The 21209-nt window shown below is 39.5% G+C and overlaps 2 protein-coding genes across 2 annotated transcripts; both read right to left on the bottom strand.

Annotated features, from left to right (window-relative positions):
* Positions 1-212: 212 nt before the first annotated feature.
* LOC112829707 (olfactory receptor 9G4) lies at positions 213-1166 on the bottom strand. The gene has a single exon (XM_025879429.2). It carries the CDS (start codon positions 1149-1151, stop codon positions 213-215), a length of 939 nt encoding a protein of 312 aa, XP_025735214.1. The 5' UTR covers positions 1152-1166.
* A 5639-nt stretch (positions 1167-6805) lies between these two features.
* LOC112829706 (olfactory receptor 9G19-like) lies at positions 6806-7744 on the bottom strand. The gene has a single exon (XM_025879428.1). It carries the CDS (start codon positions 7742-7744, stop codon positions 6806-6808), a length of 939 nt encoding a protein of 312 aa, XP_025735213.1.
* Between the last annotated feature and the right edge of the window lie 13465 nt (positions 7745-21209).

Genomic DNA, 21209 nt, shown 5'->3' with positions numbered 1-21209 from the left:
AGTATTGCAAAACATCAAACGACAATCCAAAATTTATAGGTTTTAAATATTTTAATCACAAAATAATAATAAACAAAGAGTGGTTTCTTCAATGTGTCATTGCTTTAAGTATGAGTTGTATTTACTTGAAAATTGCAATGATTACCAACATACAGATAAGCCAATAATTTGGAAAATTATGCAATAAGAACATTCGGCAAAAAAGATAACCTTCATCTCTGCGGCCTTATGGTTTGTGTTGCTTTCCAGAAGGCCTCTTTGACATCTTTGTTTCTCAGGCTGTAGATGAGAGGGTTGAGCAGTGGATTGACCACGGTGTAGAACAGAGCAGCCACTTTGTCTCTCCCCAGGGAATAGGTGGAACTTGGCCTTGAATACATGAAGAGCAGGGATCCATAGAAGAGCATGACGGAGATGAGGTGTGAAGCACAGGTGGAGAAGGCCTTGCGCCTTCCAGAGGCTGAGCGGATCCTCAGGATAGCCAGAAGGATGTTGCAATAGGAAATCAGGATGGCAAGAATGCTGGAGAGGACTGTGAAGCCCACTACACCCAGGAGGACTTTTTCACAGATGTGGGTATCTGTACAAGACATTTTTACCAATGGTGGTGCATCACAGAAGAAGTGGTCAATAATATTTTTACCACAGAAACTCAAGCGGAAAGTGTTGGCAGTATGGGCTATGGCATTCAAAAGCCCTCCAAAGTAGGAGCCAGCAACGAACCCAGTACAGAGAGAACTGGACATAATACTTGAATAAAGTAATGGGTTACAGATTGCCGCATACCGGTCATATGCCATGGCTGCTAGGAGATAGCATTCAGTGTAGGCTACAACACAGGAAGAAAACAACTGTGCTCCACATCCAGCCAAGGAAATACGTTTATCTTCTGAGACACAATTAGCCAAGATTTTGGGAGTATACACAGAAGGGTACCAAAAATCCAAAAAGGACAGATTGCCAATGAAAAAATACATAGGGGTGTGCAGGCGGGAATCAATTCGGATTAGGATAACCAGCGTCACATTCCCTGACAAAGTCATCAAATAGAGCACAAGAAATATTCCAAATAGGATCAGCTGCCACTGTGGGTTTGCTGAGAAGCCCACCAAGATGAATTCAGTCAGAACGGTACGATTTCCTACTTCCATGTCCGCAGAGGAGAAAGCCTGATAAAGACTTTGAGGGGAAAGAAAAGTCATTTTGTGATTTTTCCATTGAAATAAATAAACAAAGGCATAAGTTAGGTCAATAATTATTAGGACATTTATGGACTTTTATCCATGATTACCTAGAATGATAGAATTTCAGTCTGTGACATGGGTAGACCACAGGAATTAGTGTTAGAATCTGATTGTGAAATTAAGGCTTTCACTTATTAATTGTTTAATGCAGGGCAAGTCCCTTAGTCCCACCAGAGAAGAAAAATGAAGCCCCCAACACGTTGTTTGATTGAAGAAGACATGCATGAAAATATCCAGCCCAATGTTAAGTACATAGTAAGTGCTCAAAATCTTTTAGTTTCCTTCATGCATTGTTGAGAATTTATGTGTCACGCATTGTGCTGAAAAATTATACCAATACCAACGTACTGTACCACTCCTGTGACTATCAATACAACATTTACATTTGATATGATATGATATGATATGATACAATGTAATATAATAATATAATATAATTAATATAATATAAATTACTCATTATGTGCCAGTTAATATTCTAAATCCTAATCTTGAACCATTTAATCCTTTCTACAGCTTCATAAAGTAGGTACTATTATGATTCTCATGGAGTTTAAGAAACAATTCCAAAGTTACAGAACAGATCAATAGCAGAGCTGGTATTTAAAAACAGAATTCTCTTTATCAGGAGTATGTGCTCTCAACTATTAAGCCATTTATGTCTTTTATAAGTAAATTGTTTTTCTCTTGTTCTCCCGGTTAAGGCAATATATAATCCTCCTTCCAAATCATCTTGTCTCTAAAACTCTGAGGGAGAAGCTAAAAGGAGGAATCTAATTCAAAACATGTGGAATTGGGCTGATGTCCCAGTAGCCAGTTGACTATCCCTTAGTTAAAAAGGTAGTGGCAGAAAGTTAAAACCAAGAGGGGATTGTGATTTACTTCCATGTTCCGAACATTCTCCTTTGCTAAACCAGAATCAGTTTGTAAGTGGACTGTAAATGTGAATTTTCTGCCCCAAAGTCTATTGTTCTGCTTGTTAAGAAGGGAGGTATCTTAATCTTTAAATATTAGGTCTCCTTATCTTTCAAATGTAACTGATGATGTCAGAGAGGACATGACTTGAATGGTGGTGACACTGTGGTAGGTAAAGCTTGGAATCCTGAACGTCACTCATTCCTCCAACTATTACCATATAATGGATCTCATCTCATTAGCACACAAAGCACAGATGCTTTAGTCCTACACCCCCTTCCATACAACTCTCTCTCACTACTTGTCTTCACCTATTTAGGACTTCAACTAAACTAAATTACTCACATAACTGATTTCCCCTTAATAATCTCACATCCCGGGAGCTTCACATTTATTGTGCTATGCTGGTGTTCATTTGTACACTATAATTTTTTTCTGAATTAACTCAAGCTTGAGTAATAGTTATATTGGCAGGGATTTATGGTCATTATATCCATAATCTACAAACTGGTGGGCGATAGCCATCATCCCAATAATTATTATGAACCTCCTCTGCTGTGTTCATTTATCTATACGATGAAAAATACCTGTGCCTTAATAAGTTCATCTTTAATATGAAATAACTTGGGGAAAAAATGAAAATATCTGACAGTGCCTATTACTAATCTTCTATTCCTGCCCTTAGGAGAGGCAAATAACTGAAAAAAAATTCATAGTTTTTTGGTCACTGCTCAAAGTCTTCACAGAAGAAGAGATATGGAAAAGAAACCTGAGAAATGAGCTCAGTACTATCCCATTGTAGGAGTAAGGAGGAGAGGAGAGCATTTCCATGAGAAAAAATGACATATATCTCACATGAGAGAGAGTCTGGTGAGCTCAAAGAGTTGAGAGGCATCAAGTAAAGACAGGGTGCAAAGAGGAACCAGTAGGTGAGCCACAAGAGTGATCAGCTCACAAAGCCTATTGGAAGCCATATTAAGGATTTTGGCCTTTACACCAACACAAATGGTCTTGGGGAAAATAGAGCAGAGTTTGAGCAAAACAAGAGGATGTGGATTGCTGGTGGGAAGAGGTCATGGGATTTGAAATAGAGTGATGAAAGAAGAAGATAACAGGAGGGGAAGAATGAAGGGGGGAAATCGGAGGGGGAGACCAACCATGAGAGACGATGGACTCTGAGAAACAAACTGAGGGTTCTAGAGGGGAGGGGGCTGGGGGGATGGGTTAGCCTGGTGATGGATATTAAAGAGGGCACGTTCTGCGTGGAGCACTGGGTGTTATATGCAAACAATGAATCATGGAACACTACATCAAAAACTAATGATGTAATGTATGGTGATTAACATAACAATAAAAAATTTAAAGAAAAGGGGCGCCTGGGTGGCTCAGTTGGTTAAGCGACTGCCTTCGGCTCAGGTCATGATCCTGGAGTCCCGGGATCGAGTCCCGCATCGGGCTTCCTGCTCGGCAGGGAGTCTGCTTCTCCCTCTGACCCTCTTCCCTCTCGTCCTCTCTATCTCCCATTCTCTCTCTCTCTCTCTCAAATAAATAAATAAATAAAATCTTACAAAAAAAAAGCTATTAAAAAAATTTAAAGAAAAAAGAAAGAAATAAAGTGATGAGACGGGGCCTTTTTCAGAAAATAACATTTGAATGGGATTTGCAGGAGATGAGGTGTAAGCCCAGACTCTGCTCTATTTTCCCCAAGATGTACTGTCATTTTTCTATCTCCTGAATATGGTTTATTGTCCATTTTTCCCATAAGCATGCAATGACACAGGTCAGTACAATTTCTCTGTTTTGTTTACTGCTGTACCCAGCACATATAGAACTGTTCCCAGCAACTAATTGGCACTTAGTAAATATTTCTAGAATGAATAAATGGGTAATTATCTTTATATCTTGAAGTTGTTTCCCCCCAAAGTATTGTCTACTTCTAACTTAGTACAAACTACTTAGAACAAATTTACCCTCAACCGGACTTTTCTGACTCAGCATACTGTATCACTTTAAAAGGAAAATTATTAAAGACAGACCTCCTAATCATCACACTCGTAACAATCAGGATGTCCTAAAATCCACCTTGAATCTGAAACAAATTGCAATGAAAGTGTGGATGCGAAATAAAAGATACAGAAATAGCCTGAGCCAATTGTGCTAAAGCATCTCACGTAGAATGGTTTCTCAAGATGTGTGTTCTCCTGTTTCCTGCTCCCTCCACTGGAGCACTAAACGTTTGGGGGAAGAATGTGTCCCTCTAACACCTGAAAACTAGTAGCAAGAAGTGAAAATATCACACACAGTAGATTGGACAGCATGGAGCACCACAACCACCATAGTCCAAAAGGGTGTCAACTTTATTCACCTCTTGTTTACCCCACTGTGTTAGTGAATACATGATGACCCAGAATAACTACGAGATTGAATTTCAAATTCTAAATGAAGGTAGGCATATCATTAGTGGACTCCTATATAGCAGACTGTGTGTGTGTGTGTGTACTTGGCATAACAACGATCCTTTGAGAGCCATGACTAACTCTGTATTTCCCTTCTAATCGAGCAAGGCCAAAGAAAGACCAAAGCACTTAACTACTCCTGGTTCCAGTTGCTTACCCTTGGCCAGGAAGGACAGATGCAGGAAGTGACAGGCTTTTCCTTTTCCTCTGATATTTTGGCATGCTTTGTTGGAATCGATATATGTATTTTCTCAGCAGACCTCTGAGACCTCTTTCACAGAGCAGCCCAGAAATATACACCTCAGTCTCTTAAGACTCAATTAGAGTTCATTTGGAGTATGGGGATGGTATGTTAATTAGGATATGATGAGATGAAAAATATTTTACTAAAATCTCACTCTCACCATTAAGTCACAATATAATCACAAATGTGTCTGATAATAGAAACCTTCCAAATTGTTCCAATTAAACTTTTTTAGAGCGTATCATTTGTGGTCCATAATTTTTTTTTTTACTGCCAAAAGATCTTCTACGTTTCCATGTCTACACTATGCTTCCAGGCTACATTTCCCTGTCTCATCCATCAGGAAACTCCTACTAAACCCTGATATTATGGATTGGATGGCAACCCTCTAAAATTAGTATGTTGACTAATAGTGATTCAGAAAGTGTATTTGGAGATAGGGCCTCTATAGAAGTGACTAAGTTAAGGGGAGCCTGGGTGGCTCAGTAGGCTAAGGGTCTGACTCTTGGTTTTGGCTCAGGCAGGTCATGATCTTGGGGTCCTGGGAATCAAGCCCCTCGTTGGGTTCCATGATCAGTGTGGAGTTTGCTTGAGATTCTCTCTCCCTCCTCCTCCGTTCCCTCCCACTCATGCTGTCTCTCTTTCTCTAAAATAAATTAATTAATCTTTTTTTTTAAGTGATTAAGTTAAAATGAGATGGTTAGGGTGGGCCCTAATCCAATCTGATCCAAGTCCTCATAAAAAGAAGAAATGGAAATTTAGACTTACAAAGAAGTATCAGGGTTACTTGTGCATAGGAAAGACCATGTGAGGGGAAAGCAAGAGAGTGGCCACCTGCAAGCAAAGGAAAGAGGCCTCAGAACAAATCAACCATAACAGCACCTTGATCTTGACCTTTTAGCATCCGGAACTGTGAGAAAATAAATTTCTGTTGCTTCAGCCACCTGGTCTGTGGCATTTTGTTATGGCAACACTAGCACACGAATATACTTAGTTATCAACCCTAGGGTTTTTTGTGTGTGGGTACTGCTTCACATTTTATATGTAAAAAGACGTAAAATTAGGAAATGAGAGACATCGTGGTGAAATAGTCTCTAAGTTGTCATGAATTCAAACACAAAGTTGAACAAGCAAAGCAACACAAACATTCATAGAACCTTGAAGGCTGTTTATTGCTTCACCTAGTAGAGATTTTCACAAGGAATCTTCTCACGGGTGTAAAAGCTTTTTGAAATCTGTCTCTCTGTCTCCCTACTTATCTATTTCTATCGATATCTCCATTTCTGTCTCCATACAGCTGCTATTCTTTTGCCCTTGATTCTTCTAATTGTTGAGGCAATACTCCGTCACTGAAAGCTCACTGTGACGCTGAGATATTTGTGCTTTCCTGTATCTGTTGCCAAAAAATCTTTGTACCAGGGCGCCTGGGTGGCTCAGTTGGTTAAGCAACTGCCTTCGGCTCAGGTCATGATCCCGGAGTCCCGGGATCGAGTCCCACATCGGGCTCCCTGCTCAGTAAGGGAGCCTGCTTCTCCCTCTGACCCTCCCCCCTCTCATGTACTCTCTCTCTCTCTCATTCTCTCTGTCTCAAATAAATAAATAAATAAAATCTTTAAAAAAAAAAAAATCTTTGTACCATGGCAAACAAAAAACAAAACGAAAAACAAAACTGCTCTCCTTCACCCTTCTCAGAATCCCAGGAATTTTAGACTGTTCCCAGGTGGCAGGCATAGCAGTTTTTCCAAATGTACCCACCTTATGTATTTTAAGCACATATTCAAATACATTAGTGCCAACTTAAAAAGACAATTGCAGTCAAGTGTTTCCACATTATCCAGTAATTTTATTTTTTTGCTTATTTTTGTTATTTCTGGGAGTCTAGGCTAATCACGATGATGTGGAGATAACCTAGAAAAAAAATATATAGTCATCTTTTCCAAGTATTTTCATTTAAAAAATGGTGCCCTATCTAACATTTTCTTCAGAGCATCTTTAACATCTTTATTTCTTAAGCTATAGATCAAAGGATTTAACAACGGTATCACCACAGTATAGAACACCGACACCACTTTATCCCTTTCCAGGGCATAGCTGGTACTTGGTCGGGAGTAAATGAAGAGAATAGAGCCATAGTACAAGGTGACAGCTGTCAGGTGAGAGCCACAGGTGGAGACAGCCTTTCGACGGCCTTGGGTGGAGCGGATCTTCAAGATGGCAGCAATGATGAAGAGGTAGGAGGCGAAGATGAGCACAGTGGGAGCAATGACATTGGAGGCCAGTATGAAATAAAGCACAGTCTGGTAGCTCTCCTTCACATTGCAGGCCAGCTTGACAAGAGGGGGCAAATCACAGAAGTAATCATCAATGACATTGCTCCCACAGAAGCTCAGGGTAAATGTCTCACTGGTAATGATGGTTGAGTTAAGAAAGCCACCAAGGTACGAAGCTGCAACAAGACTTGCACATAACCTTGAGGACATCGCCTTCAAATAAAGCAGAGGGTTGGAGATGGCCACATAGCGGTCATAAGCCATGGCAGCCAACAGGTAACATTCACTGTATGCCAATCCAGCAGAGAAGAAGAACTGAGCTAGGCAGCCAGCAAAGGAGATGCTTTTGTCTTCCGAGATGCAGGTCATAAGAATTTGGGGAGCATAGACAGAGGAGTACCAGAGATCCAGGAAGGAAAGATTCCCAATGAAGAAATACATGGCTGTGTGGAGCCGGGAATCAGCACAGATCAGAGAAATCAGGGTGATGTTCCCTGAGAGACTGGTGACATAGATGATGAGGAAAATGACAAAGAGTACTTTCTGTAACCACAAGTCTGCTGTAAACCCTAAAAGTATAAACTCTTTCACTTTGGTGAAATTTTTCTCATCCATTGATTTTGGGTTTCTATGGTCCTTTTCTGTGAAAAGATTAATAAATATGTCAGTATATCAATATACCAACTTCCCCTATCATTTGCCATTTTAGATCACTGAAATACCCAACTGATGCATGTATGTTGTTCATTGTGAGACATGTTCATGCCATAGTGGATATCACTCTTTTCAGACAACTGAGAAATCAGTTCTGTGTTGTTGTGGGAGATCAGTTATCATGCACATGACATTGTGTGTGTCACCATATTTTTTTCTTTGAGTATAGTTGACACACAATGTTACATTAGTTTCAGGTGTGCAACATAGTGATTCAACAACTTCATACATTATGCTGTGCTCACCACAAATGTAGCTACCATCTGTCACTATACAACGTTATTAAAATACCATTTACAATACTCACTATGATGCACCCTTTATTCCCTGTCACCATATATTTTTCAATTAATTTTTCCTCCTTTTCCGGAGAGGATGATCGAATTGTTTATCTTTTCTCTTTGCACTTGATTGAACACCTTGTGAAAGATAAGAAAAAGGAAGCTTGAAGGAATGTTCTGGTTTCTCTGCTGGTCATTGACTCCTTTTGTCTTTACTAGAGTATTACATGAAGAAGCATACTTTTATTATTCTAATCATATTTTGGAATATCCTTGGAAATGCATTTACTATAATTTCCTTGAAAGCAATAACTATATTTTATACAACTTTTTGTCCACAAAACCAAGAACACAGCTATGCATAAAGTAAAACGTGTATGACTTGAATAATAGTTTTCCTTTGATAATAGGACTGTGAGCCATTGTTACCTGAATGGCACTCAAATGGATGCTGAAAGGAAGCAAAATGTTAATCAATGAATGATTGTGTTCATAATGTGGTTGAATTTCCTATAAAGAGTTAAAACAAAACAAAACACCAAACTGGCCATACTGAATGGTTTGCAGCCATACAGTAAGCTGAATATGGCCTGTAAAGATATCCAGGTTCTAGTTCTTGGAGCCTGGGAATATTACTTTGTATGGGGAAAGACTCATTAAGTTCAAAATGAAGAATCTTGAGTTGGGGAGATTATCAGGGTGGGCCCTTAATGCCATCACAAATACACTTAAAGGAAGGAGGCAGAGGGAGGTCTGACTACAGACACAGGAGGTGGAGAGGACAGTGTGACCACAGAAGCAGAGACTGGAGAGCTAAAGCCACGGGGGCTGCCCGCACCACCAGGCCTGCGAGGCAAAGCCTGGATGCTCCAGTGGAGCTTCTGGGTGGGGAGTAGCCTTGCCAACACCTTGATTTTGGCCCAGCGATACTGAGTTTGGACTTATGACCTCCAGAACTGTGACAAAACAAATTTGTGTTGTTTTGTGCCACCAAGCTGATGATGATTTGTTAATACAGGAAGTTGTGGAATTCAACCTTTGACAGTCTTCGTTCCTTCTGAGGCAGACCCAGGAGGCAGGCGTGTTGCCAGCAAAGAGGAAAGCACTATCTCCGTTTGTCTGTGGTAAGCCCCCAGGATGCCTACTACTCCAGCACAGCACAATGAAAAAAGCGCTAAGTTATCTCTGTCAGGGTTCTGAGTTAATATTTCTGCTTTAGATCCAAGGCTTTATAAATCTCTTATGTCTGAAGGACACCTGGGTGGCTCAGTTGGTTAAGCGTCTGCCTTCAGCTCAGGTCACGATCCCAGGGTCCTGGGATGGAGCCCCACATCCGGCTCCCTGCTCCACGGGAAGCCTGGTTCTCCCTCTCCCATTCCCCCCTGCTTTTGTGCTCTCTCTCGCTGTGTGTGTGTCTCTCTCTCTCAAATAAATAAATAAATAAAATCTTTTAAAAAAATAAAAATCTCTTATGCTTGAGGGAAAAAAATTATTTTTGCTCATATGCCACATGGTATCCTTAAAACTATTGTCTCACCTACTTTCCTTAGTTCAGTGGGCCTTCAAGAGATCACCGATGTGATTAAGCACTTTGAAAACTGGAAGTTAAAACTATGAATTGCATTCTCTGTGACTTCACAGTTTCTTCACCTCAGTAATCTGTCCTTCAGATATATTTGCTTTACCTCCCAAGGACTTCCAACTGTGCCTATGCTATGACTCCTTAGAGTTTCGCGTGTTGCCATGCAGAAACCTCCCCTTCTTTGATATGTGGCTTTTACACAAGCTGGGAAATTGCTGAGCTTGACTTCAGAATTATACTGGGAATGAAAATTGCAAGAGACATTTCTTCCCCGGATCTGTCCTGTTTACCTCTCCAGTTATTAAAAATAAAATAAACATACATGTCAATATATACATATGTGAACATATATGTCAACACTTTTACAAAGTAACAGAGGGTTGAAGGTGTCTAGGGTGAGACATAAGACACAGGTAAATAGCATAAATAAGAAAATATGCAAAGGAAAAGCCAGACCAGTACATAAAATAGAGGCAAGAATAAAACATGTTGCACACGAGCAAGTCCAATCCACTGCTCTGTGCAGTCCACAAACTTGCCTCAAAATCTTTCACCAGCCCATTTATACAATTAGTAGCATCCAAAAGACAAGTAAATCAGCCAAGAATTTGAGCAAAACATTACCATTCTTATTACCAACTTTGAAATCATTTCTTCCAAGAATTCTTGTGAAAAGAATGAGTGAAATATAAGGCAAAATATATTGACTAGTATTCTTATATATGGAGACACACAGAAAAAAGAGCTTTTTTGAGCTACCTCAAAATTCATAGACTTAAACCTGGCTGCATGCCTTGTTAGAGTCATGGGATGCTCAGAAACCTTCTCCCCAGAAAATACCTCTCTTCCCCATCTTTCAAACACCTGTTTATAGGGAGACCTTTCTAAGAGGTAGATGCTTCTGTGAGCAGTCATCTACAAGTAACTGAGCTCTGAATTTTCAGTCCTCTCCAAGCCACATGCACCTGCCATGATATCTATATCTATATTTCTGTGTAAAGAATTCAGATATTAAAGAGAGTGAAAAAATAGAGACAAATAGATACAGATGTAGGTACAGATAGATACATAGAGAGAAATAAATATAGATAGATTACATAAATAGAGGTAGAGATATAGATGATAGATGATGGATAAATGATAGATAGATGATAGATAGATAGATAGATGATAGATACAATTGTACTCCTCCTCTTAAGGAGCTCCTATTCCATGCACTGCCTAACATAGAAAAAGAAATGTTTTAAGGTCATGAAAATGTTGACTCAAGTTAATATTTCTATAGTTTGACTTACTTTAAGGGCTAATAAGTTTCCTGCAAAATACAAGGAAAGACAATAGTGGACCACACACAGCTACATAGAGCTATGGAAGTTTCACGAGAATGAAAACATGTCACGTACACATCTAATTGCTGTTTCACTGAAAAAGATAGGAACTGAACACAAGACATTTGGAGACATTTCACCTTTTTTCATCACATATGTTAATAAGGAAGAAGACCTTATTGTATTTCACAAAGTCAAACTATGTTATGGTTTGATTATATTAAGAATTGTAGGGGGTTTTTTTGTCCATATAGTGATATACTGATGGGATTCCTCTGGTTAAACACAATACTTACTTCATGAATGTAAATAATGACTTCATTTGAATTTCAACTCAAGTCCACAATTTTTCATGTTATCTTAGAAAAAAAAAAGTGCCTTCTATTCACTCCATGGGAATCCTCCTTCCAATGGTAACAATGCTGGGAGAAAATATAAGCCTGAGCTTCCCTTTGGGATATGCCACTAAAAGCAAATCAGATCTTCATGTGCTACTCTGGTGCCAAGTGAACAATCATAATGCTCAGTTACCTTTCTGGAATGAAAAAGGGAGAGATCATTTATCATGAATATAATTGGTCCAATTAACCTGTAAAGTCTATTTCTTTTGTGAGTTTCATTTGTGTATTTGATATAAAACAATTCAGCGAGAAAATAACCAATAGAATTGTCTGCGTATGATAGATGCTCGGGAATTATTTGTAGTCCATAATGACAATAGTAATAATGAAGATAATGAAGACTAGAATTTTAGCTCTGAACCATATTGAGTACCACTTAATAAAATGTGCCCTTTTGCAAACAATGAAATTGAGAGATGGGATTTGAGAAATGAAATTGAGAGACAGAAGCAAAGCCACATGGTTAGAGCAAACTTTATCTCTACATCAGACCATAATTATATTTATCTATTTGAAATATATTTATCAAGCAACTCCTAGGTATCCAGCACTGAGTTAGATGTTGGGGGAGATATAACTATGAGTCAAGGTATGGTCTTAGGTGAGCTTATAATGGTTAAGAAGCAAGTCCAGGACAGAGATTGCCTAAGTGTGAACCCCAAGTCTACAACTCTATTTGTGTGATCAGGAACAGTGCACTTAAACTCAGTAAGCCTCAGATTTCCTATCTATAAAATGGAAATAACCTGTCTTCCCCATATAATTCTTGTGAGGATGAAATAAGATAACATATAAAAAGGTTTTAATAAATATCACTTAAGGGCGCCTGGGTGGCTCAGTTGGTTAAGCGACTGCCTTCGGCTCAGGTCATGATCCTGGAGTCCCAGGATCGAGTCCCGCATCGGGCTCCCTGCTCAGCAGGGAGTCTGCTTCTCCCTCTGACCCTCTTCTCTCTCATGCTCTCTATCTCTCATTCTTTCTCTCTCAAATAAATAAATAAAATCTTTAATAAATAAATAAATATCACTTAAAAATAAGTAAAAATTAAAATAAAATAGAGAGAGATATAGTGCCTGTTCTTTTGGAACTTACTGCCTTATGGGGGAAGGAATCAAATAATTATATAACATTATATTTATACATTAAAACTAGTGTCATAAAGGCATAATAATAAAGCGTCCACAGGTTATATTACAAGACCTGACATAGTGTGTAACCTTAGGGAAGGTTTATCTGAGGAGCTAATATTAAACTTAGAAATAAAGGATAAGAGAAACAAGAGTTCAGTGGGTAAAGTGGTGACAAAGATGGGGTGACAGGCTACCAGGAGGATGGGGAGAGCAGTATTACAGGGATTATAGGAAGTGCAGACGTCAGAGTTGAAAAAAAGTACTGTGGATTCAAGGAACTGAAGGAAGTTCAGGGTGGCTGGACCCTGATAAATAGAGAGATAAATAGAGCAGCACTGAATTAGGCAGGAGAGGTGGGCAAGACCAGACAGCATAGGACTGGGAAGACCTTGTTAATGACTGTGGAGTATGTCCTACGGACAATGTGAAGCCATTGACATTTTAAGAGACAACACTATATCAGGCAAACTGCTATATATATCTTTGAGTCTCTGTAAAACCTACAGGTCATTCCCGTACTGTGACTTAGAAAGATTGTATCAGCATTCCACTGATGGTGGAAGAGCACTTCTTCCGTCCAGCACAATCTGAGCAATGCTCATCACACATGGCCAATCTTGAAGCAGAGGATGGATGGGGAGCTCATGGAGGATGAGAGGTGGAGAACATCACGGAGCACCTGGAATTGCTAGGAAACACACGGAGATTGCAAAAGGACAGAGATGCTTGGTGCAACTGTGTCAGGGAGGGACCAGAGGCCATTTTAAGAAGGACAGAAAGAAGAAATAGGATCATACTCACTGACCGCATTCTTCAAATTTAGTAAGAGACTCTTGCATAATGGAGGACACCCCCCCAAAAAAATGACTGGACAGATCAGAGTGGGTCATTAACACTTCTATAAGTAGAAACTAAATCAGAAAAAAAAAAATGTTACCATTGTTGTTTGTGATTCTAGTATAAATCACCTGTCCATCTCAACAACCTCAGACTGATATGGCAACTTGACAAGATACTGTGTCAAGGTCCTCTGCAAGATGCAAAGGCTCATAAGTTACATCCTTCCTGTTCAGCCACTTCTGCTCCTCACCACCACCATGCCCTCGATGATGCGGCCCCTCAGAACTTGGGCTGTTGCCTGCAAAAGCCTCTATTGTTACCACCTCTCCTTGGATTCGGGCATGCTGCCCCTCGTGCTTAGACTATTCTTGCGTGCTGCTATACCTGGCATGCTTCTACTCAAGCCGCACGCTTCAAGCCAGAAGTTAAACTAATACGTTTGGCATTCCCCACACTCCCTGCACCAACAAAATTAATCACTCCCTACACTTTGTACGAGGTGATCACCAACCCAGTGCACTCTGTACAAATTACGGTGTGTAACATCGGGAACTCAGGGGCACTCCACACCTGACCCCCATTCTCAAATCTTAATAAGAGGAATAAGTTACAATTCTAAGTGTTTGTGAAATGCCAGGCACAGCATGGAGCATTTTATGGATATTAACTCCTTCAAACCTTAAACCGTTCAAAGAGAGAAAAACCTGTGTAGAGCAGTGGAGAACTTTCCTAAACAACATACAATAGAAAAATGAAAAATGTATGAGATAACAGTTCTTTAAGAAATGAAATTGTTTTTAAAAAAACAGAAAATGTCAGCAACTGCGTTTAAACCTGTGAATCATTCAATCAGTTAATACATGTAAAGTGTTTAGAACCGTGTTTAGAATACACAATAATCGGTATATAAGTTTAGAACTAATATTAATACTGTTCCTGATGTTTCATTTCTTTATTTTGAACATTGCAGTGCATTTTACATCTTTCTTGAGGAGGTGAGGCACTAAAATTTCAGAAATTGCAGTTTTTCTGGTGCTGTGAAAGGTGCTCCTTATGGGGAGACCTTTCTAAGAGGTAGATTTCTCACAGAAAAGATCTAATTTTTTAAAAATGGGTAAAAAGAGAACAGAGTAGAGGTAAAGGCTTAAGCTAGTGCCATTATTCCCCTGAGTGCTCAGAACTGTTTCCTTCTCTTTACTGGCTTCATCAGACAGTACCAAAAGCACTGACTCTCTTTTTAAAAAATTCTCCTTTACTATTGTATTACAAGTTTCTAAAATTCCATAAGAACATAATTATCTTCGAGGATCGCTACATCAAAAACTAATGATGTATTGTATGGTGACTAACATAACATAATAAAAGGAAATAGTCATGAGTTAATCATAAAATGTCTAATGCTCCCTCCCAGTGTGAGAGCTATTGGAGCTTTCTCTTCTTCCTTCACTTCTTTCCTTCCCTCCTTCCTCCTCTCCTTTTCCTTTCCTTCCTTTTTCAGGAGGCGGTGTCATGGTACCCAACGAGGAGTAATTGCTCTAAATACTCAGAGACCCAGGTTATTGACAGAGTTGTGCCTCTAACTCCGTGATGTTGAGCAGATCAGTTTCCCCACTCAACAAAAGAAAGGGCTCATCCTAGCGTATGTGTAAGGCAGTTCTCACTTCTAACATTTCTGTGACTCAAAAAAACTATATGTGAGTTTGAAGCCTGAGCCATCAGTAGTTAACTCTTCAGAGAAACCATTAAAGCAAAATGCTAACCTACATTCTTCTTGCCGGTGTGAGACCGAGGCTTTGAGACCCAACATTGTTACTGATCTCCTCTCTAACAAGTTGCCTTGGGCATCATTAGGATTGATTGGGCTCTCAGAGATCCGCAATTACCAAACTCGAAATTATTTATTTCACTCCTAAACAAGTTTCAGAGGAACTAATTAATCAAGGCAATTTTAATATAGAAACTTCCTGCGTGAAAATTGCTGTTCAACTCTGAAAGTCAGCTCCCAGGGCCTGGCACAGGGAGGCAAACAAGGAGGGCTGAGCCTGGGGATGGGCGATGCCTTTGTAAATGATCAGAGCAGGGGGGCCACTTTCCAGCATGATCATTCCCTTGATTGCAATCCTGTCTCCTTGCAATTTTACCCCCTGCTCTACAAAACAAAACAAAAATTTACTCCAATTTCAGCAATATCTGGCAAACCCAGGAGATTAATTATAAAAATCAGGTTAACCTGGTGATGGGTATTAAGGAGGGCACGTATTGAATGGAGCACTGGGTGTCATACGCAAACAATGAATCATGGAACACTACATCAAAAACTAATGATGTAATGAATGGTGACTAACATAACATAATAAAATAAAATTTAAAAAATAAATAAATAAATAAAATGAAAAAAATCAGAAGCTGTAGTTGGAAAGGCTGTAATGCACATCTTGTCAAAGAACACGTGTCTTGTACACGGACACCTCTAGGTTGGAACACTGTCTCTTGATCTTGGACAAGTTAAGTTTAAAACTCCTGTTTCAGTTCCTTCCAATGTAACAGCAGGTTAAAGAGCAGTGCCTGCAGTGGAAAATTAAGAGCTCAGCAGATATTAAGTGTTCTCATGGCGTTGCCATCACTCTACCCACCCTGGCCATTGTCCTAGCTCCTACCGGTCCCTAACCTCCAGTCTCCTGGAGTGGTAAGTGTTGGCTTCTTGCAATAGAAAGAATAATGCCCCAACTCCCCACTTTGATTAGGGAATATGACTTCATCTCATCTCCTATGCATTTCCCCTACCCCTTTCCTTCACAGTTCCTACGATCTCAGCTAAATCAGACCTCTTCTCTGTCACATCACTGAGCCCTTCCTTGTGCCTTTCGCACCACCTGGTAGCCTCACCATGGCTAGACCTCCAACCCCTACCTTTATTGTCAATCTCAAGGATCACTTCCTCCGTGAAATCATTCACTGCCTTAATCCAATATGAAGCTTCCTTCTTTCTTTTCTTCCTATATCTCTTCCTTCCTTCTTTCCTTTGAGCCTCCATTAAGCCATGAACTTGCTTCTTATGACCATTATATTGTTATAAATTTTAGTCATTTATACATTAGCTATGCTTCATTTGGTTGGAAATTTCCCGAGGATAGAGACTTTATCTTTCCGGTTATTTTGATTAACAGTAATGATAAACGCCAACAAATCTCTATACTATTTAACTTCCATAAGTAACCCTTATTTCATTGTTCATAAATGCTTACAATTCTGTTTTATAAATGAGGAAAATGAAGCACTCCTAGAAGCAAGTTAACTTCTAGAGATCACAATGAAGGTTAGTGACAGAGTCCAAAACTCCACTTCTTTGACTTCATATCCAGTGATCTTCTGAGCCCAATATTTTCTTGATCTTATGTGGACAAGATTGATGGTCCTTTATGTTATCAATGATCCTTATGCTTTCAGGCTTTTCACATAGTTACTTACATATTTTCCAGAGTATTAGTTGGATCTCAATTTTATAAAACAAATTTATGTAAAACTGAAAGCATGTCACGTCCCCAGCCCCACCCCCATTCCCCCTTTCTGCTCCTTCCCCCTGCTCCCGACACAGTCTTTCCCGCCAGAGGGTCCAGAGGCCCAGAACCTCCTAAGAACCTCTTATCAGGTAGAAAATCCATGGCACAGGGGCCTCAGGTATAAAATCAGGCAAATCAAGATAAGGGGCAGAAGGGGTAATGTATCTTTTACACTAGCAAATAGTAAATCAAATACTTGAAGTCTATACATTGGCAGACAATGCTTAAAACAGTGCTACTGACTGAAAATGAAGAATACATAGCTAAAACAGGCTTCTTCTTAAATCCCAGCCTCAATTAAAAATAAATAGGAGGAGAGTCACTATCCTTGAAAAGGACAGCAGAGAACTAAGTGGACATTCTGAAGGGATTTCCAGAGGTTTTTAAATAGATTAAAAAATTTGGGGGGGTGCCTGGGTGGCTCAATCATTAAGCATCTGCCTTCAGCTCGGGTCATGATCCCGGGGTCCCAGAATCCAGCCCCGCGTCAGGCTCCCTGCTCAGTAGGAAGCCTGCTTCTCCCTCTCCCACTCCTTCTGCTTGTGTTCCCTCTCTCACTGTCTCTCTCTCTGTCAAGTAAATATATGAAATCTTTTTTTAAAAAATTTTTCTTAACTCATTATAGAAACGTAAAGAGAAATTTTTTAAGAAGCCATGTTTGGCCAGTCTCACCACACAAATATAACTGCTACTAAGTTAGATGATTTCTTTCTTTTCTTTCTTTTTTTGTCTTTTGTCCCTATGTAGTGCTTTTAACACATGTATATATCATTTTATTTTTATTTCACTTAACACAATGTCTTTAAGTTTCATTCATGTTGTAACATAGAAAAATCTTATTCCTTTTCAGAGCTGGATAATATTCCCCTGTATGGATAGGCCACATTTCAAAATCCAGTCATCCTTCAATGGATATTTGAGTTGTTTCCAGCTTTGGGCTATGATGAATAGTGCTACTGTGAATGTCAGTCAGCTTTTTAGACATGCAAAGACAAAGCACAGATTTTCTGCTGAGATAAGGATGCATATGATAATATTAAATATTGGACAACTTATAGTCATTCATTCAACAATATTACTAAGTACCTACTCTGTAGCAGGCATTCCACTAGGGTAACATTGGTGAACAAAAAGAGCTTTTCCATCAGCATGCAAAGTATAGCTGTGCCAAGGAACATGAGGACGAAGGTGGGGTAGCTGGCCCCCCTGGCCTGGGAGACTCCAACTGTAGACAGCTTCTGTAGGCATTTTTCAGAAAGCAGTTCACACAGAGAGGGTCTGAAGGCATGCTCCATGGGCCCCAGAGGGACTAACCCCTACATTCACTGTTCCTCTCTGCTTCACTGCAACACACTTTTGTGTCCTAAGTCAGGCACCTGAACAACCACTTCCACAGCCCCATTGGAGAGAAGGACCGTGGTGCTACATGACATGTACCTGCATCGAATGCCCAGGGAGATACAGTCAAGCAAGTGTTGGTGAATAGGTGGGCCTGGTGGAGTCTCTGGCAAATGTTGCTCCATGTAGTTTCCTAAGCCTGTCTTTGTATTTACCAGATACATCTGTGGCTTTCATCTGATTGTCACTTTACTGACGTTTTGGCTGCCACATGCCTGTCTAACAACTCGTGAATGTTCACATTAGAGATGCATCAGAGTTTGAAATTCATATGTCAGCATTAGAGTGGATCTGAATTCCATTTTCATTACACTAAGAAACCTCAACATTGCATTTGTCAAAAGGAGAAAAGGAAATACATCCTTAATATCATTTCTCTAAACCTAATTCCAGCTCCTCTAAATATAGGATTGTAAAAATTTTGTCAAATTATGAGTGAAAATTGTTCATTAGGAATTGTTCAGAGTAGTTTCAACCAAAAACCTATAGTAAAACTGTTGTGCTCATGGACGCAAACTTGAGTTTCCTATTCAAAAATTTGGAAAGAAATTATTTGTTACGCAAATTCAAAACATCTTCCCTATAATTTTTATTTTATTTTCATTAGTATTATATTTTATTTATTTTTTTAAGATTTTATTTTTTGACAGAAAGAGACAGTGAGAGAGGGAACCCCAAGCAGGGAGAGTGGCAGAGGGAGAAGCAGGCTTCCTGCTGAGCAGGGAGACTGATGCGGGACTTGATCCCAGGACCCTGGGATCATGACCTGAGCCAAAGGCAGATGCTTAACGACTGAGCCACCAAGGTGCCCCTAGTATTATATTTTAAAATAATGAATTGTCTGAACGAACCCCAGTGAGATACCCCAGTCCTTTCCCAATTGCTTGATTTTCTGAACAATGATCACTTTTCTCTATTTTACCATGACACGATGGTAACCGCTGTGATCGTTAATTTCACATGTCAACTTGGCTGGGGCACAGTGCCCAGATATGTGGTCACACATTAGTCTGGGTGTTTCTGGGAGGGTATCTCTGGATGAGATCAACATTTAAATCAGTGAACTTTGAGGAGATTGCCCTCTGTAATGTGGGTGGGCCTCACCCAATCCGTCAAAGGCTTGAGGAGAATAAAAGACTGACCTTTTCTGAGCAAGAGGGAATTTGGCAGCAGACTCCTTTCAGACTTGAACCACAGCATCATCTCATTCCTGGGTCTTCAGCTTGCCAACCCACCCTGCAGATTTTGGACTTGCCAGCCACCATAATCCCATGAGTCAGTTCCTTTAGATAAATCTCATTCTATCTATCCATACACAACCTATTGGTTCTGTTTCTCTGGAAGATCCTAATATAAACACCAATAACAGTAGCAAATGACAAGTGCTCAGTATATACCATGGACCCATCCTAGCCTTACAAACATTAACTGTGTATCTATTATTATTACCATCCCCATTTTGTGTATGTGGTTATAGGAGCTCAGAGAGATTCAGTAACTTGGCCAGGTTCACACAACTATTAAGCAATACAGTTAAAATATGAATCCAATCTTGGTTGTAAGTCATATGCTCTTATCCAATATTCAATATACTGCCTTTCCAGAGCTGCTTAGGAATAGAGTTTCTCAAACCACAGGTTGAGTCCTATTAGTGAGAAATAAAATTAGTTTAGTAGGTCATGACCAGCATTGTTTAAAGAAATTGAATAAAAAAGAATAGAGTGGAATGCAAGAGAATAGAATAGAATAGAATAGAATAGAATAGAATAGAATAGAATAGAATAGAATAGAATAGAAGAATAGAATAGAATAGAAGTAAAGCAAGAGTCACCAAATTTTTTCCATAAAAAGGTATATAATATGTAAATATTTTAGGCTTTGCTGGCAGACTGTCTTTGTGACAACTACTCAACTCTGCTTTTGTAGTCACAAAGCAGCCATAGCGAAGCCACAAACCAGTGGTTCTGACTTACACGTTTTCACCCCACAGAGCTCATCTAGATTCATTTTTGATACAATAACCAGGGTGGGGATGCTACAGGCCTCTAATGCAAGAGGCTAGGATGTGACTTAACCATCTGCAATGCAAACAACAATGCCCACAACAAAGAGTCATCCAGTCCTTAAAATGTCGATAGGGCTCCCATTGAAAAACCAATGTAACAAGATGGCTGTATTCCAACAGAACTTTATGGACACTGAAATTTGAATTCCAAATAATTTCCATGGTCATGAAATATTATTCTTCTATTGATTTAACCAACCATTTAAAAATGTAAAATCCATTCTTAGCTTTTAAACTATACACAAACTGGTGCTAGGCTGGATTTGGCCCCCACACCACCAACTATGGTTCAGTCCCTGAAACTGAGTAATCAAAATGTACAGCAGGTAGTAAAACTAAGCATATTTTGTGGAACTCTTCTTTCAGTTAAACACTTATATGTTTCTACTGGTTATGTTATCTCTGTGTAAAATATATAGATAGATAGATAGATAGATAGATAGATAGATAGATAGATAGACAGATAGATAGATGATAGATAGATTTTTTTTTTTTTTTTTTTTTACTATGGGGCATATTTGAAAGACATGATTCTTTGGGGATAAATTACTCTTTTCTAAGTGTGAACTTACGGTACCCCTCTGAATTGTGGTTGATTCAGTATGTTCTCCTTAAATTAGAAATTTGGGTTGAGACTCCACAGGAAACCACCTTTAGATGAAAAAGTGAGCTCAGGTTGGATAAACTCATCCAGGACCCAACTGTGAGGGCTTACATGTGGTGTTGTTCCAGGAGTTGCCAAGCTTTAGGCAAATGGTCCATGGGTGGACTCCTTTGTCCT

The sequence above is a fragment of the Callorhinus ursinus genome, unplaced genomic scaffold, assembly GCF_003265705.2.
Source record: "Callorhinus ursinus isolate GAN/ISIS: 27379988/994484 unplaced genomic scaffold, GSC_fseal_2.0 scaffold21, whole genome shotgun sequence".
Taxonomy (NCBI): domain Eukaryota; kingdom Metazoa; phylum Chordata; class Mammalia; order Carnivora; family Otariidae; genus Callorhinus; species Callorhinus ursinus.
This window is presented reverse-complemented; position numbering and strand designations above follow the sequence as displayed.

Bases quoted from the DNA above. Each gene is read 5' to 3' on its own strand.
- LOC112829707 (XM_025879429.2), bottom strand. From the start codon at position 1,151: ATGGAAGTAGGAAATCGTACCGTTCTGACTGAATTCATCTTGGTGGGC.
- LOC112829706 (XM_025879428.1), bottom strand. From the start codon at position 7,744: ATGGATGAGAAAAATTTCACCAAAGTGAAAGAGTTTATACTTTTAGGG.